Raw genomic sequence first — 17,560 nt, forward strand, 5'->3', positions numbered from 1 at the left:
AAATATTTCTGAAAGGTGTACAGTACTTTTAATGTCCAGGTTTCAAATGAACTATATAGTGTCCAGTAAAATGAACAGTTTTAAATAAGCACAGCTGAAAAGAATTGCTTTCTTTTATCTTAACTTTAAACTTAATGTCAAGTGCTTTTCCCTCAGAACAAAGAAAGGTCATCACAGCTTGAAGCCAGAGTGAATAGCCACCATGCCGGATGTCAGGTTTTGATAGTCCACCTTCAGAAAGCCAGCTTCTTCAATTAGTTCCTTGAACTCCTCCTAAAACAAAGCAATGGTAAATGTTGCATTTAGTGCTAAATTTCAGTGTGTAAAACTGAAGTTTTAATTTTTAGATTAACCTGGAGGTCTTGTTTTACCTGAGTTGGAAAGCGCCTTATGCTTTCTACAAGATACTGGTAGGATTTCCAATCACCAGCAATAATTTCTCCCAGCACAGGGATAACTTGGAAGCTATAGAGATCATACAGACTGAAAACAAGATTAAAAGCAATTAACAACTAGATGCAAGCGATCTACCTAGTAAACCAAACTTTCCACAAGTAGTTTGACTTCAGGGACAAATTTTCACGTTTGTTTCCCTTTGAATTTTCTTGAGGAGAGAGATCTGCTCTGTTCTAGCAACTTCATAAAGTCTTTCACAGGCAACACAGGTAGTCCTCGACCTATCAGTGCTCAATGCTTAACAGTGCTACCCTTAGACCTATATACTGCTTCACTGCTTTTCAGCCCTCTCTAAGCAGTTTACAGAGTCAGCCTATTGCCTCCAACAATCTGGCTCCTCATTTTACCCACCTTGGTAGGATGGAAGGCTGAGTCAACCTTGATCCAGTGAGATCTGAACAGGCAGCTGGCAGTCAGCAGAAGTAGCCTGCAGTACTGCACTCTAAACACTATGGTGGCTCTTACAATGTTCGCTTGAAGTTATGACGGACTCCCAAAAGTTATTACAGCCTGATTCTGAAGTTGCAATGGCCGCCACCCCCCAGCATACTCACCCATGTCACATGATTGCATTTTGGGTGCCCAACAAATGGCCCACATGCAGCCCTTTGCTGCATCCTGCAATTATTACCATTTATGGCAATTTGGCTGAAAATCACCATTTCTGTTAGCAAAAATGCCACATGACTGGGTTTGCTGAACGAGTGCAATGTTTGCTTAGCAACTGGATTTACTTAATGGCTTCTAAAAATGGTCATAGAATTGTAGTTGGTCATGTGATGACCTACTTTACAACTGTCAACTTTATAAACATAACAGCAGGCTCCATTACAGTCATAAATTGAGGACTACCTGTACAGGTGAAATTTGAAAAATTAGAGTATCGTGCAAAAGTTTATTTATTTCAGTAATGCAACTTAAAAGGTGAAAATAATATATAAGATAGACTCATTACATACAAAGCAAGATAGTTCAAGCCATGATTTGTCATTATTGTGATGATTATGGCTTACAGCTCATGAAAACCCCAAATCCACAATCTCAGAAAATTAGAACATTACATGCAATCAATAAAACAAGGATTGTACATAGAACAATATTGGACTTCTGAAAAATCTAAGCATGCATATATACTCAGTACTTGGTTTGGGCCCCTTCTGCAGCAATTACTGCCTCAATGCGGCGTGGCATGGAAGCTATCAGCCTGTGGCACTGCTGAGGTGTTATGAAAGACCAGGATACTTCAATAGCGGCCTTCAGCTGTTCTGCATTATTCAGTCTCATGTCTCATCTTTCTCTTGGCAATGCCTCATAGATTCTCTAGGGGGTTCAGGTCAGGCGAGTTTGCTGGCCAATCAAGCACAGTAATCCCACGGTCATTGAACCAGGTTTTGGTGCTTGTGGCAGTGTGGGCAGGTGCCAAGTCCTGCTGGATAATGAAGTCAGCATCCCCATACAGCTCGTCTGCGGAAGGAAGCATGAAGTGCTCCAAAATCTCCTGGTAGATGGCTGTGTTGACCCTGGACTTAATGAAGCACAGTGGACCAACACTAGCAGATGACATAGCTCCCCAAATCAACACAGACTGTGGAAACTTCACACTGGACTTCAAGCATCTTGCAATGTGTGCCTCCATTCTTCCTCCACACTCTGGGTCCTTGGTTTCCAAATGAGATGCAAAAGTTGCTCTCATCAGAAAAGAGGACTGAGCAACAGACCAGATCTGATTTTCTTTTGCCCAGGTAAGCTGCTTCTGAGTTGTTGTTCAGGAGCGGCTTGACAAGAGGAATCTGACATTTGAAGCCCACGTCCAGGATCCATCTGCATGTGGTGGCTCTTGATGCGCCGGCTCCAGCCTCAGTCCACTCCTTGTGAAAGTCCCCAACACCTTTGAATGGCCTTTTCCTGACAATCCTCTCCAGGCTGCGGTCATCCCTGCTGCTCGTGCACCTTTTTCTTCCACACTTTTCCCTTCCACATAACTTTCTATTAATGTGCTTTGATACAGCACTTCGGGAACATCCAACTTCTTTTGCAATTACCCTTTGAACTTTCCCTTTTTATGGAGGGTGTCAACTATGGTTTTCTGCACAACTGTCAGGTCAGCAGTCTTTCCCATGATTGTGATTCCTATTGGAGCAGACTGAGAGACCATTTAAAGGCTCAGGAACCCTTTGCAGGTGTTATGGCTTAATTAGCTGATTAGAGTGGGACACAGCCTAGAATATTGCACCTTTTCACAATATTCTAATTTTCTGAGATTGTAGATTTGGGGTTTTCATGAGCTGTAAGTCATAATCATCACAATTATGACAAATCATGGTTTGAACTATCTTGCTTTTCATGTAATGAATCTATCTTAGTTTCACCTTTTAAGTTGCATTACTGAAATAAATGAACTTTTGCATGATATTCTAATTTTTTGAGTTTCACTTGTACATTCCGGGGGTGGGGTGGGGGGTGTTGCCACAGCCATGATGTTAGGGACTAGGCATACATAGCATTTACTCACTGAGGACCCAGTTTATTGGGGGTGATAGGCTGACTCTAAACCACTTAGGGCTGTAAAGTGGTATAGAAGCCTTAAGTGCTATTCAGTGCCACTGTAACTTTAAACAGCCACTGAATAAATGGTCATTAACCAAGGACTACCTGCATATCTCCTGCAAAGATGATAGTAATAGCATTTAGACTTATATACCGCTTCACAGGGCTTTTACAGCCCTCTCTAAGCGGTGTACAGAGTCAGCCTCTTGCCCCCAACAATCTGGCTTCTCATTTTACCCGCGGAAGCCTGAGTCAACCTTGAGCGTGAGATTGTGAGATTTGAATTGCAGAACTGCAGCTAGCAGCTGAAGTAGCCTGCATTACTGCACTCTAACCACTGCGCCACCTTGGATGATAACCAATCAGTCTGTCCATCTCTTTCTCCTAGTCATTCATGAATTTACATCATCAAAAATGAGTCGCTATAAGGTGTCATTCTTCGCTCTTCACTACATTACATACATACATATATACATTACATCTAGTTCGGGGCATTGCATTTGATTGAAGACACTCTTCTAGTTTTTCAGATCAAACTGTTAAATTACTCACCCTGTGCTAAGAAAACACTGTTACTCTATTTCTGCTTTTTACTGTTTTCCTAAACCAAACCTGGGGGGGAGGAAGGAAGGAAGATGTCACCAACTGAAAAAGACTATCTTGAATGAAATATGTATAGGTAGTCCTCACTTAAGGACAACTGGGAGAGGAATTTCCATCACTAAGTCACAAAATGCAATGTCACGTGACCACACTGCTTAGCAACAGAAAACCCAGCACTTTCTGTTGCCATTAAGTAAGGATATCGTTTGGTTGCCATTTGTGATCTGGCTGCCCCACTGCTTTGCATGTAGAAAGCCAGCAAAGAAGACGGCAAAAGGCAACTCCATGGCCACGGGACACTGACATCGTAATGGTGAGCTGAGCCCCATTCAGCCACAGAATGAGCACCTGTCCTATGAGAACCCATATTGTACTAAATTCAGTAAACAGGAAATACCTCTCACTTATTTGCTAAAGGGGGAATAAAAAATGAAAATGAAAAAAAAATATTTCAACCTGGAAAGAAGGGAATTGTTGACATGACTGAATTCAAGGCAGAGAAAACGCCCTCCTGGTTTCAGGACTCGATAAGCCTCCTGAAGCGCCTGGAAGCACACAAGAAACCCACAATAAGAAGGCTTATTCTGATCCTTCAACATGGCTGTATTCTGAGGTTTAGGTTTCGTTTTATTTTTTTTAGGTTTCGTTTTATTTACATGCCGCCCTATTCCCAACGGGACTCAGGGCGGCGCACAAACCCAAGGAGGGAAGGGAAACACAAAAACTACAAATACAAGCATTTAAAATAACCAACAGCCACACACATCGAGAGGGGAAGGGAACTCGTCAACCCCAGGTCTGCCGACACAGCCAGGTTTTAACGGCTTTTTGGAAGGCCTGGAGAGAGGTGAGGGTCCGAATCTCTGCGGGGAGTTCGTTCCAAAGGGCCGGAGCTGCCACAGAGAAGGCCCTCCCCCGGGTAGTAGCCAGATGGCATTGGCTGGTAGACGGAACCCGGAGGAGTCCAGCCCTGTGTGATCTAATGGGTCTTTGGGAGGTAATTGGCAGCAGGCGGTCTCTCAAGTACCCAGGTCCAATACCATGAAGGGCTTTATAAGTGACGACTAGCACCTTGAAGCGTATCCGGAGACCAATCGGTAACCAGTGCAGCTCGCGGAGGATAGGTGTAACATGGGTGTACCGAGGTGCACCCACGATTGCTCGCGCGGCTGCATTCTGGACGAGCTGAAGTCTTCGAATGCTCTTCAAGGGCTGCCCCATGTAGAGCGCATTGCAACAGTCCAGTCTTGAGGTCACGAGGGCATGAGTGACTGTTGCGAGTGCCTCCCGGTTCAGGTAGGGACGCAATTGGTGCACCAGGCAAACCTGGGCAAATGCCCCCCTGGTCACAGCCGACAAATGATGTTCTAAGGTCAGCTGTGGGTCCAGGAGGACTCCCAAATTGCGAATCCTGTCTGAGGGGCGTAAAATTTCACCCCCCAGCCTGAGTGATGGAATACTAACCAAATTTTTGGGAGGGAAACACAACAGCCACTCGGTCTTGTCTGGATTGAGCGCAAGCTTGTTAACCCCCATCCAGACCCTGACAGCCTCCTGGCACTGGCACATCACGTCAACCGCTTCACTGAGTTGGCACGGGGCGGACAGATACAACTGGGTATTGTCCGCGAACTGATGGTATTTTATCCCGTGCCGCCAAATGATCTCACCCAACGGCTTCATGTAGACGTTAAACAGGAGGGGGGATAGGACCGAACCCTGTGGGACCCCATATTTCAGGGGCCTAGGGGTCGACCTCTGCCCCCCCCGACCAACACCGACTGCGACCTGTCCGAGAGGTAGGAGAACCACCGAAAAACGGTGCCTCCCACCCCCACCTCTCGTAACCGTCGCAGAAGGATACCATGGTTGATGGTATCGAAGGCCGCTGAGAGGTCAAGAAGCACTAGGATGGAGGGATGACCTCCATCCCTGGCTCTCCAGAGATCATCGGTCAGTGCGACCAAAGCGGTTTCCGTGCTGTAGCCAGGCCTGAATCCGGACTAAAAGGGATCCAGAGGAGGAGGGGGAGGAGGTTACATCTAGAATAAACAATGGCCAATTAATCGCTTGAAACTTTTGAAAACTTTCCAAGATTCATCACTGAAAGATCGTATAAGAAAGACCACCAGGTTGGAGCAATGAAGAGGATACAAAAGGTTTAAGTGGCGTAACTGTTAGGGAGATGATGATTCTGGTGCAAATGGCCACTTGCTGGCTGACTTCAGACCAACCTTTCTTTCCAACTACCTGACCAGATTATTATACAAGGTGGGTGAGGTGGGACTAGGAGGTGCAGGAGTGGAGCACCACCTTGAATGACAGGAAAAAAGGCAAATATAAATCTCGCAGCCTCTCCCCAACAGAACCACACACTCACCTGCTCCATATGAGTGACATTACGGATACCAAAAGCAATTGTGTAAAAATCAAACTTGTCATCATCGAAGGGCAGATCTTGAGCATCCCCCACCACCCAGGACAATCCTTCAAAGAATGAGAAATGGAATCGGTCAGTGCCTATTCAAAGGACCTCCCAAAGACATCTTTCATTAAAGATCAATTTTATGAAAATAAGAACCTGTGTTGCATGCATAAATGATTAAGTGAACAGTACAATGTGGAAGTGTGCAATTTTTCTCACAACAATCACTAATGACATGAGATAGATTTATGTATACACACACACATGCATTTGTTTAGATTTCTATCTTGCTTGCTAGAATAAAAGATAGCATATGTGTGTGTTTGTGTGTGCGGGTTACCTTCATTTTATCTCCCAATAACCAATTTATGAGAGGTTAGCTGAGGTTTAGACAAACTTATTTTTCTCCACTTCTATATCATGACATATTTATTTCTGAATTAGCTAGTTAAAATTGGGAAGAGGGGGCACATTTCTCATTCTAATTACTGAAAAAATGGGCTGGACCCTACCCATGCTTGATTTATATTGTCCTATAACTCTCTTAGGGTATTTTACCTAGAAACCATGGCATAATATTACATTCTGGATGGGTTATACATCAAACCTGCTTGTCAATTATTATAATATAAAGATTTGTTGTTATATATGCTATTTATATGCTCAAACAGACTTTTAGACTTAAAATAACTTTATTGTCCCTTTGAATGTACACGAATCAACATACATTAAAATGAAATTTCGTTGCATACAGCTCTCACAGGGTCTCCACCTCCAATATACACTACATAAGCATGACTAAATAAATAAATACAAAATTATGCATATACCCACATATATGACACAGAATAATAGTATGTATTGAAAAAATCTGCCAGCAAAATGTGCAAACTATCTGCCATATATGAGTAACTGGAAGCTTGGGGTCAGATCATAGTTCCCAACGATGTGTCTGGTCACACAATCCAAACACCCCTCTTGTGGCCATATATTTTCTTTTAAGCTTTATTCCAAAGTTCTTTCATTCTTTTGCCCAGCCGGATCACGATAAAGGCTTCCCAAAGGTTCTTTCCTAGAAGCTGGAGCCTTGAGCTCCTTCATCCTTTTCCTTGTTTGAATCAATTGAAAAGTTTCAGAGCAAAAGGAGAAAGATTCAACAAATCTACCTGCTCTCATATGCTTGCAAAGGTTGATCTACAGGTAGTCCTTGACTTAACACCACAATTCACTTGGACTTGGACTTAATCTTCGTAAATGTCAACGTCCATAAGGCAGTGACCGTTGCATTGTGAAGGCCAGGGGCAGGACGTCACGGATTACAGCACGCCATTGATTCCGATTTAGGGCGGCTTGTTGGGCATCGGTTATTGAGAAATGGAGTGGTTGAAGATCGTGAGCCACTTGGGATATCCACGTTTTCTTTGGGGCATTTCGTGCGATTTTCCACCCATCCGGTCGCAGCGAGTTAATCGATCGGTAAGGTAATCGGCTATTGTCCATACGGCAAACGTGTCCAAACCATCTAAGTCGTTGTCTTCTTAGGTAAAGTTCGATTGTAGTTTGGTTTTTACACAGCTGCAATACCGTTTCGTTTTTCCATCGGTCCCATAGAGTTATGTGCAGAATGTTGCGCAGGCATCTTAGCTGGAATCGTTCTAATAGGTTCAGGTCGCTTTTAAGTAAAGTCCACGATTCCGAGCCGTACAGTAAGATTGTGCGGATGGAAGCATTAAATATCCTCATCTTGGTCGCAATCGTCACGTCATTTTGGCTCCACAGGCACTTCCTTAAAGAGGCGAATGCGGCTGTAGCATTGCCAATGCGGCTTTTGATGTCATTTGTAGCCACTACACGTTGGCTGTCGATGATCGACCCCAAATATTTAAACGTGTCTACACCACAATTCAGCCAAACATTTCTCTTGCTCACTAAAACATCTGCGAAGTAAGTTTTGCCCCAGTTTACCACCTTTCTTGCCACAGTTGCTAAGTGAGTCACAGCAGCTGTTAAGTTAGTAACACAGATGTTGGGTGAATCTGGCTTCCCCATTAACTTTGCTTGTCAGAAGGTTGCAAAAGATGATCACATGACCCCAGGATACTACAACCATAAATATGAACCAGTTGCCAAGTGTCTGATTAACACAGTTGGAAGGGACCTTATAGGTCAACTAGTCCAACTCCTCGCCCAAGTAGGAGACCCTACACCATTTCTGACAAATCTTCTGCGTTTTAATCATATGACCATGGAGATGCTGCAAAAGTCAATAGTGTGAAAAATGGCCATATGTGTCATTTGTAACTTCAAAAGGTCACTAAATGAATTGTTGCATATCGAGGGCTACCTGTACAATGAATTCCCAGGAGGGAGGGGTGCATTCCAGAAGAGTAAGAGGCAACTCAGCCTGGATATCAAGCGTGAGAGAAAGAGGGTGAAGACAGCCCCTCACTATAGTTCCCAGAGCATATGATGCCGATAGGCAAAATTTGATCTATAGGTGTAAAGCAATAAAGAACCCAGCTGGGGAGAATCATCACGTGTCATTTTTGGTTTTGAGGCCTGACACTTCCCTGTCATACTTCAAAGGGGAGTGCCAGGATTACTTGCTTCACAGCAAATAACAGCCAGAAACATTTATCTTCACAAACACACCAGTCTTGATTTAAATCTCCCTGTTGAAATAATGATTATTACCTTCCATGTAGCCAAGCTGCTGCGATTTCTGCTTCCCAACCTTCACCATCTCTTTGTTAATGTCACAGATCACTACGTGGGATCCCCCTAGCGATCCATTCTCCTCTTCCTGATAAAGCTGAGTAATCTCCTGCCAGGATAAATTCTGATGGCTTCTCAGCTTCTGCTGGATCTGATACACCCGCTGGGAACGAACATAATTGATAAATCGAAAGGCGATGTCACCTGAATTTGTTTTGAAAAGAAGATTGAAAAGGTGAGATTTCCTTTTCCTGAAATTAAGTAACGTGAAGGGAGGGATGAAGGTATTGCACATGAATCATTCAAACCACTCCTTCTAATAGCTTGGGATTGTTGACTGAGAAGTGCCATTCATGCCACACACACATCATGTTTATTGTTGTTATAATTAACTATTGAGCTTCATTTAAGTGCTATGCATTCTCAAACTAAACTAGATCTGGAAGGGATTGGTGAACATTGTGAAAGGCTAGACAACTTTTTGTCTGGGATGGAATAAAGACTCCTGCCTTGGGCAGGGAAGTGGGACTAGAAGACCTCTGAGGTCCCTTCCAGTACTAGGATTCTATGGCACTTACCTGTCCCACCAGCAACGTCAATTAATTGGGCTCCTGGATAAGGGTTCATCTGACGCAGCAGAGCATCTTTCCAAACACGATGGATTCCCAAACTCATGGAATCATTCATGAGATCATACTTCTTTGCCACGTTTTCAAACACCTGGTAAACTGAAAATGTCATTTTTTTCAAAATAAGATCAGTTCAGTTATCTACATCAGGGGTCCCCAACCTACAGGCTGCAGCCCTGTAGGGCATAGCTATTTACAACCGGGCCATACAAACAGTGGGCAAGGGTGTGCCCCTGCTGCTTGTGGGGAACCATCCCCCCACCCCAGGCTTGCAGAAACAGATTTCTAAAGATCATCTGAAGGCAGGCAAACTTAATTGATGGGATCTAGACTTTGCATTTCTTGGGGTCAGATTGCAACTAAAAGTATTCTCTCACCCAGTTCACATACCATTCACCTTCTCCGGGCCTGCGCTGTCTTAGATGTTCCGGCTGTCCCCAGCTTCATGGCAGCCATTTTTGAAAAGTCAAGGACCACGATTCACTTAATAACAGTGAATGGGGAAAAAGGTCATTATGCAGGTGCAATTCACTTAACAAGTGCCGCGTTTAGCAATGGAAACTCTGCTCCCAATTGTGGTCATAAGTTGAAAGCTACCTATCTTTTTAAAGGCCTGCATATGACCTCTCAGAAGAAAACTTTTAAAAAGTGGAATAGATATGGATTTAACAACATTGAGAAAGCAGATATTTGGCATAGCTCATCCAGTATAGATTTCCTTCTATCCTTTTTCATGAGTGATACCTCTTATTTGTAGTACAAGCTGGTCTTACTTGAAAGCAGGAGAGGATAAACCTAAGAGCTCTGGTGCTGTTATCCTCTCCTTGAGAACTTTCTAGCAAGGGGCATGTTAAAGATGGGGAGGGTCTCTCTCTCTCTCTCTCTCTCCCCTTCCCTTCCTCCCTCCCTCTCTCTGATTTGAATAACTGGATATTTACAGTACAATTTGAGTCAGTTGTCTGCAGGCCAACTTGTCCATGAAAGGACAATCAAAGCTTTGCCCAATCTGTTATCAGACCTTCAGACATACCAATTTGAATTATTTAATTTTCTAAGGGTGAGAATGGATAGATAGATATGTGGTTTCATACAGCTGGATGAAAACTTGGAGGCCTTCCAGTCCAGCTCCCTGTCCATGGCAGGAGGCCCTATATAGTATTCTAGTCTCTTCTTAAAAATCTCCAGCTATGAATTACCCACTTCTGAAGGCCAGCTGTTCCACTGCTTAATTGTTCTGTCAGGAAGTTTCTCCTTAGTTCCAGATTGTTTCTCTCCTTGATCAGTTTCCATCCATTGCTTCCTGTCCTGCCTTCAAACGCTTTAGAGAATAGGCTGACCCACCCTCTTCTTTGTGGCATGATAGCAGTGTGTCAACTCTACACTTTTTCACTAAAAGTTAAAGGTAAATGTTCCCCTCACACATATGTGCTAGTCGTACCTGACTCTAGGGGGTGGTGCTCATCTCAGTTTCTAAGCCAGAAAACCAGCGCTGTCTGAAGACATCTCCGTGGTCATGCAGCCAGCATGACTAAACACCAAAGGCACATGGAGTGCTGTTACCTTCCCACCAAAGTGGTCCCTATTTTTCTACTTGCATTTTATGTGCCTTTGAACTGCTAGGTTGGCAGAAGCTGGGACAAGTAACGGGAGCTCACTCCGTTACATGGTGCTAAGGATTCAAACTGCTGACCTTCTGATCAACAAGCTTAGCATCTTAGCCCGAGCCACCTCGTCCCTCACTTTTTCACTAGACATACCCAATTCTTGCAACCGTTCTTCATAAGGTTAACCTCCAGCTCCCTAACCTTCTTTATCACTGCACTCTTTCCAGATTCTTCTTTGCACCGTGTCAACCAGAATTGGATGCAACAGTCCCAGTGTGGTCTTACCAGTATAAAGTGGCATTATCACTTGCCGTCACTAATCCACTCTCCCATTCTTGCCTGCCTCCGCCCAGCCTTCCTGATAAACTCCCCATGCCCTGAACTCAAGAGGCAACCCGGGGCAGAGTCTGCACTTCTACCTTTATATTTGCAGAGAAAGAGAGAGTGAGAGAGAGACATTCTATGAGCCATCCAGGACAGAAGTCTCCTTTAAGCCTTGTGGACTTCAACTCCCAAAGCTGGCTGAGGAATTCTGGGAGTTGAAGTCCACAAGCTTAAAGTAGCCAAGGTTGGAGACCCCTGATCCAGGAGGTTGGGCGGTTCAAGGGCTCCGGGCGCAGCTAGGGTTGCTCGGCCCCTCACCTTTCTCTCCTTTCTCCTCCTCCGACACCTCCTGGAACCCGAAGTGTGTAGTTCCGCCGCTGCACAGGCCCCGCGAAAGACCCCACAAAAGACCCCGCGGCACGCAACCCATCCAGCCGCGGCCCGAAAGAGCCAGCACGGAGGCCGCCATCTTGCCCAGCGACGTGACGTCACACGCAGTCTCTCTCTCTCTCTCTCTGCCCCCCTCCTCTCACCCGTCCCTTTTAGGCCCAAAGGCGACGGAGGATGCGCACGTTTATTGCCGTCTGCCAGTGGCTGCGGTTTACCTGACGTGCGAGAAGGAGCGTAGCTCTGGTGGTCACGTGTGCGCTTTGGAAATGCCACACCTTCTTCCAATTTGAATCGCTCTCCGGTCGTGTGAATGGTAGTCGGAGTTCCTTCCGCAAGGAGGATGGACAAGACGCTTTTGAGGGTCTTCCTGGCTTGAATGAATCTCGGTCAGTCAGCATTGCGGAGTTGTGTTGCAACCTCCGGAGGACCGCTAGGTGACATTCCTGACTTTTCCTTTTGTGGGCACTCAATAGTAGTCTGATTTTTACAGTTTGGTATTATTTAAACCACGGTTTAGTGCAGTGTTTCTTCAAACTTCGCAATTTTGCGATGTGGGGATTTCAACAAAATGAATTTTAATGTTTTACCTTTAGGCAGGAAAAATCCAAGGTACGAGTACAGATTAGGCAAGGCCTGGTTGAAAAACAGTCACAGTGAGATGGACTTTGGATAAGGTGACCAGATTTTCAGATTGGTAAAGAGGGAACTTTTGACGGGGGGGGGGGAGGGGGGAGGTTGATTAAAAATTTTATACGGAGCAACAAAAATTTTCATACAACGCAAAAATAGTATTGTAATTTTTTTTAATTTCAACATAACTACAATTTACAAATATAAATTGTAACTGTTGCCAAACATCAAAATTTTGATCACTGTCACCATGAGGATGCTGCAATGGTCGCTAAGTGTGAAAATGGTCGCTAAGTGTGAAAAATGGTCATCAGTCACTTTTTTCAATGCCATTGTAACTTTGGTCACTAAGCCCATTATATCACCTTTCTTGCCACAGTTCTTAAGTGAATAACTGCAGCGGATAAGTTAGTAACATAAGTGAATCTGGTTTCCCCATTTGACTTTGTCAAAAGGTGATTATATGACCCCAGAACACTGAAACCATCATAAATACGAATCTGTTGCCAAACATCAAAATTTTGATCATGTGACCATGAGGATGCTGTGATGGTCGCTAAGTGTGAAAATGGTCGGTAAGTGTGAAAAATGGTTATCAGTCACTTTTTTCAATGCCATTGTAACTTTGGTCACTAAGCCCATTATATCACCTTTCTGGCCACAGTTCTTAAGTGAATAACTGCAGCGGATAAGTTAGTAACATAAGTGAATCTGGTTTCCCCATTTGACTTTGTCAAAAGGTGGATTACATGACCCCAGGACACTGAAACCATCATAAATACGAATCTGTTGCCAAACATCAAAATTTTGATCACGTGACCATGAGGATGCTGTGATGGTCGCTAAGTGTGAAAATGGTCGCTAAGTGTGAAAAATGGTCATCAGTCACTTTTTTCAATGCCATTGTAACTTTGGTCACTAAGCCCATTATATCACCTTTCTTGCCACAGTTCTTAAGTGAATAACTGCAGCTGGTATTTTGTATTTTGGATAGAATCTTTTTTTAAATAGCCTAAGACAATTTAAAAAAAGAATCCACACAGAATAAATTGAAGTAAAACATTTCAAACTATTCTTTCTATGCACAATATATTTCAAAGTATTGTGCATAGAATTTTTAAACATGGTTTCACTTCAATTTATTTTGGATAGAATCTTTTTTTAAATAGTCTGACAATTAAAAAAAAGAATTCACACAGAATTTTAAAGAATCCTATGCACAATAAATAAAATATTATTTTAAAATACATTAAAAAGATAAAAGAAAAAAACCCAGCTCACTTACCAGCAGGCTTGCACTCCAAGTAAACCCAGAATGATGTAGATGTTAATACAAAGAACTGAGCAAATTGAAATGGTGAAATTAGTCAGGGAAATATTTTTCAAAGAAATGTTGCCACCATTTTTCGCACACGAGCAGACCTCCGTGCCCCTCTCTTCCGGAAAATCCAGGAAGTAACACTCGTGACCTCTCTAGCCAAGTGTTTCCTGGAGCTCTATAGCAATAGCAATAGCAGTAGACTTATATACCGCTTCATAGGGCTTTCAGCCCTCTCTAAGCGGTTTACAGAGAGTCAGCATATTGCCCCCAACAATCTGGGTCCTCATTTTACCCACCTCGGAAGGATGGAAGGCTGAGTCAACCCTGAGCCGGTGAGATTTGAACCGCTGAACTGCTGATCTAGCAGTAGCCTGCAGTGCTGCATTTAACCACTGCGCCACCTTGGCTCTAGTATGGTACTCTATGGTACTTGGTCATTTTTTTCTTATAAAATGAGGTAAAAGGGGCGCGGGGGGGGGGGTCCGTTTTGTTGCTTTAACGTTTTAATATCTTCAAAGAAAGTACTGAGACAGAGAGAGGAATTAGACAGGGTGTCTTTTGTCTTGCCCCGGTTAGGATTTCTTAAGCAAATCCACTGGGCTTTCACCATGAAGCCAGAAAATCGGGACTTTTTGAAAACGCCCCAGGACACGGGACAAATTGTTATAAAGCATGATTGTCCCGCTGAAATCGGGACGTCTGGTCACCTTAACTTTGGAGTCCTAGTGGATGATAACTCAAACATGAGCCACATTGTGAGGAAGCATCCAAAAAAGTTAATACAATCCTGGGTTGTATAAATAGAGGCATAGAATCAAGATCACATGAAATATTAGTGCCGCTTTATAAAACCCCAGTGAGGCCACGCCTGGAATACTGCAACTAATTTTGGTCACCACACTACAAAAAAGATGTTGAGACTTCGAAAAAACTTCAGAGAAGAACAACTAAGATGATCAAAGGCCTGGAGACTAAACCATATGAAGAGCAGCTGCAGGATTTGGGTTTGGCTAGTTAGAGAAAAGAAGGACGAGGGATGACATGATAGCAGTCTTCCAGTATTTGAGGGGCTGCCACAAAGACAAGAGGGTCAACCTATTCTCCAAAACACCTGAGGGCAGGACAAGAAACAATGATTGGAAACTAACCAAAGAGAGAAGCAACCTGGAATTAAGGAGAAACTTCCTAACAGGGAGGAAAATTAATCAGTGGAACAGAAGTTGCCTTCAGAAATTGTGGGTGTTCTGTCACTGGAGGTTTTTAAGAAGAGACTAGACAGTCACTTATCTGAAGTGGTATAGGTTCTCCTGCTTGAGCAGGGGGTTGGACTAAAAGACTTCTAAAGTCCCTTCCAGCTCTATTCTATTCTAACTCCCAGAATTCTCTAAGTGGCTGGCTGGAGAATTCTGGGAGTTGAAGTCTTCACATCTTAAAAGCTGACATGTTTGAGAAGCACTGGTCTACTCTAGGGTGGCATGCAAACACTCCCACTGGTTTAATATTAGGTGGCAATGTGTCTTTCCAAACATGGCTACTAATGATGGGGCTGGTAGCCAAGTGTTGAATAACCAGTTAGGCAAAACCAGTTGAACCCATGGCAATTTGTGTGAATTCCTGCAGTTGCTTTATGTTTCTACTGTATTGCAACAATCTGGAAATTTGGACTAAGGAAATGAGCCTCCCCAGGGGAACCAGATGAAACGGCTGTTGGGAAGCAGGAAGCTGGACCAGTTGGACTTCAGCTTTGTTCTGTGAAGAATGCAGGTGCCCAAGAACTTCACCACTGCCTGGTCTTCAGACAACAACCTGTTTATGGACCAGGAAATTCTTAACAGCAACTGTCCTGCTAGACAGGCTCATGCCTGTCTTTTTTCCTCTTCAGATTAAAGAGATATTGTTGCAGAGTTATAGTGCATAATACTAATTTCTGAAATCAGGAGTCTGTCAGAAAGAAAAAAAATGGTTCTGTTCTTCACTGACTGAGAAGTTCCAAAGAATAGTCATAAGGAAGGAATGATTGAGCCCATGGATGCAACATCCATATGAAACCTCTGGGTGAAGGCATCTATTTTTTGAGGTGAGGTACTGTATCATTTTAGCTGCATTCTGTTCCGGGCCAATAGCAAAGTATTGTTCCAGGTATATTTAAGCTGCAATGCAAGTGTTGAATCCGTGTCTGAAGGATTGATTTGGTAGAAGCGATTTTAGAGTAAACCCAAACAAGACAGGTGTTCTTTAAGGGAGTTCAAGAACAGTGGCTCTAGTGATTGCTCTAGACCAGGGTCCAATCCCCCTAAATAAGCTGATATGTGATGGGGGTTCTGAATTTCAGCTCTTGCTTAAGCAACAGGTGAAGGTGAAGGTTGTCCTTTGCCCAACATCCACTGGTGCACCAGTAATGGACCTTCCAGGGCCATCGGCATGTCTATCGTCACTGGGTCCTGACTTCTGCAATATTTGTTTGTTTGTTATTGAATTTATATTGCTTCCTATTCACCCATAGCGACTCAAGGCAGCTTACAGAATATAGAACCACGTTTTAAACAATAAAACATTTTTAAAAATAAAAGAATTCCATTCCTATTCCATTCTATTCTTTCTCCTCCTAAGTATTCTCAATTCCACAATATATTACCGTGCGCTCTGAATAAAAGGCAGCATATATGCATCTGATAACAGGATTTTGTTTTTCTAGCTTATTTTCATCAAAATGCATCATCGTTCATCCAGGAATAAAGATGTATAACTGGGTATATCATGCTGTTGATACCTAGGGGAGATACAATATTGTAGTGGTCTTCAGGGATTGTCAGATAGGGCAGGAAATGGTATATTCTCTATTACTCCAGACTAGTGTTTCTCAATATTGCAGGCTAACTCTGTTCACTGCCAGGAGTTCAATCCTGACTGGCTCAAGTTTGACTCAGCCTTCCTTCCTTCTGAGGTGGGTAAAATGAGGACCCAGATTGTTGAGGGCAAAAGGCTGACTCTGTAAACTGCTTAGAGAGGGCTGTAAAACACTATATAGCATATATAGTGGTACTACTGTTGTTGCCTTTTAAGACAAGTTAACTTCAACTCCCAGGATCCCCCATTTGCCTTGGGAATTGAAGTCCACTCATGTTGAAAGTGCTCAGATTGAAAAACACTGTCCCAGAGGGTGGGACAAAAGCAATAGGATGAAGTGCAGGGAAGTAGGAAGCCAAGTTATTAGGAAGAACTTCAGCGAAAGAGCCATCAACCAGTGGAATAACTTGCTCCTTGGAAGGGGAATATTGCCCTTCATTGGGAGTCTTCAAAAAGTCTGCCTGAAATGTTTTTATTTGGCAAACTCTGCTCCAAGCAGAAGGCTGGACAAGACAACAACCCAGCCTTTCCAACTCTTCATTTTACAGAGTTAACGATTTTGCGCTGAGACCTGGAGCCATACAGCTCACCAAGTTATGCGCCCTGCCGGTTCAGCCACCCTGTGAATCACTTCAACAGTGGAGTCAGAATTTAGGTCATGAAGGAAGGTGGAACACGGTCCTCCCTGTTAATCCACCCACGGGAGAGTTTCGGGGTGAGGAACGCAGAGTTTCGCTAGGAAGCTCCCTGGGCGCCACAGAGAACTTTGGCAGAGTTTGGAAAAGTTAGAGGGGCCGGGAGTGCGGGCGCTCAGTTTTCAGCCTCCCCGGGCACTGGAACCGCGGCCGCATCTTCCTGCCCCCAGCAAGAGGCTCAGCCACCCCAAAGGTCGGCCTGCCCAACAAATCCCAAAACCGCCTCTCAACCTAGGGGGGCGCGGGGCGAGTCTCAACCGGTGCTTGTCGGGAGGCGTAGTTTTCTCTGGAGAGGAGGGCGGCGCGTGGCCCTTCCGGCCGTTGGGGAAAGGAACCACGGCGGCCGGCATGCTTTGCGGTGCGCCCCGCCCCCT

The 17,560-nt window shown here is 44.0% G+C and overlaps 1 protein-coding gene across 1 annotated transcript; it reads right to left on the bottom strand.

Moving 5' to 3' along the window:
- Positions 1 to 74: 74 nt before the first annotated feature.
- On the bottom strand, positions 75 to 11,884 carry COQ5 (coenzyme Q5, methyltransferase). The gene is made up of 7 exons (XM_032229159.1): positions 11,622 to 11,884; positions 9,325 to 9,474; positions 8,726 to 8,950; positions 5,987 to 6,093; positions 4,063 to 4,151; positions 372 to 483; positions 75 to 273 (listed from the first exon to the last, which is right to left on the bottom strand). Exons 1-7 carry the CDS (start codon positions 11,770 to 11,772, stop codon positions 172 to 174), a joined length of 936 nt encoding a protein of 311 aa, XP_032085050.1. The 5' UTR covers positions 11,773 to 11,884; the 3' UTR covers positions 75 to 171.
- Positions 11,885 to 17,560: the final 5,676 nt, after the last annotated feature.

The sequence above is a fragment of the Thamnophis elegans genome, chromosome 13 (genome assembly GCF_009769535.1).
Source record: "Thamnophis elegans isolate rThaEle1 chromosome 13, rThaEle1.pri, whole genome shotgun sequence".
NCBI lineage: Eukaryota > Metazoa > Chordata > Lepidosauria > Squamata > Colubridae > Thamnophis > Thamnophis elegans.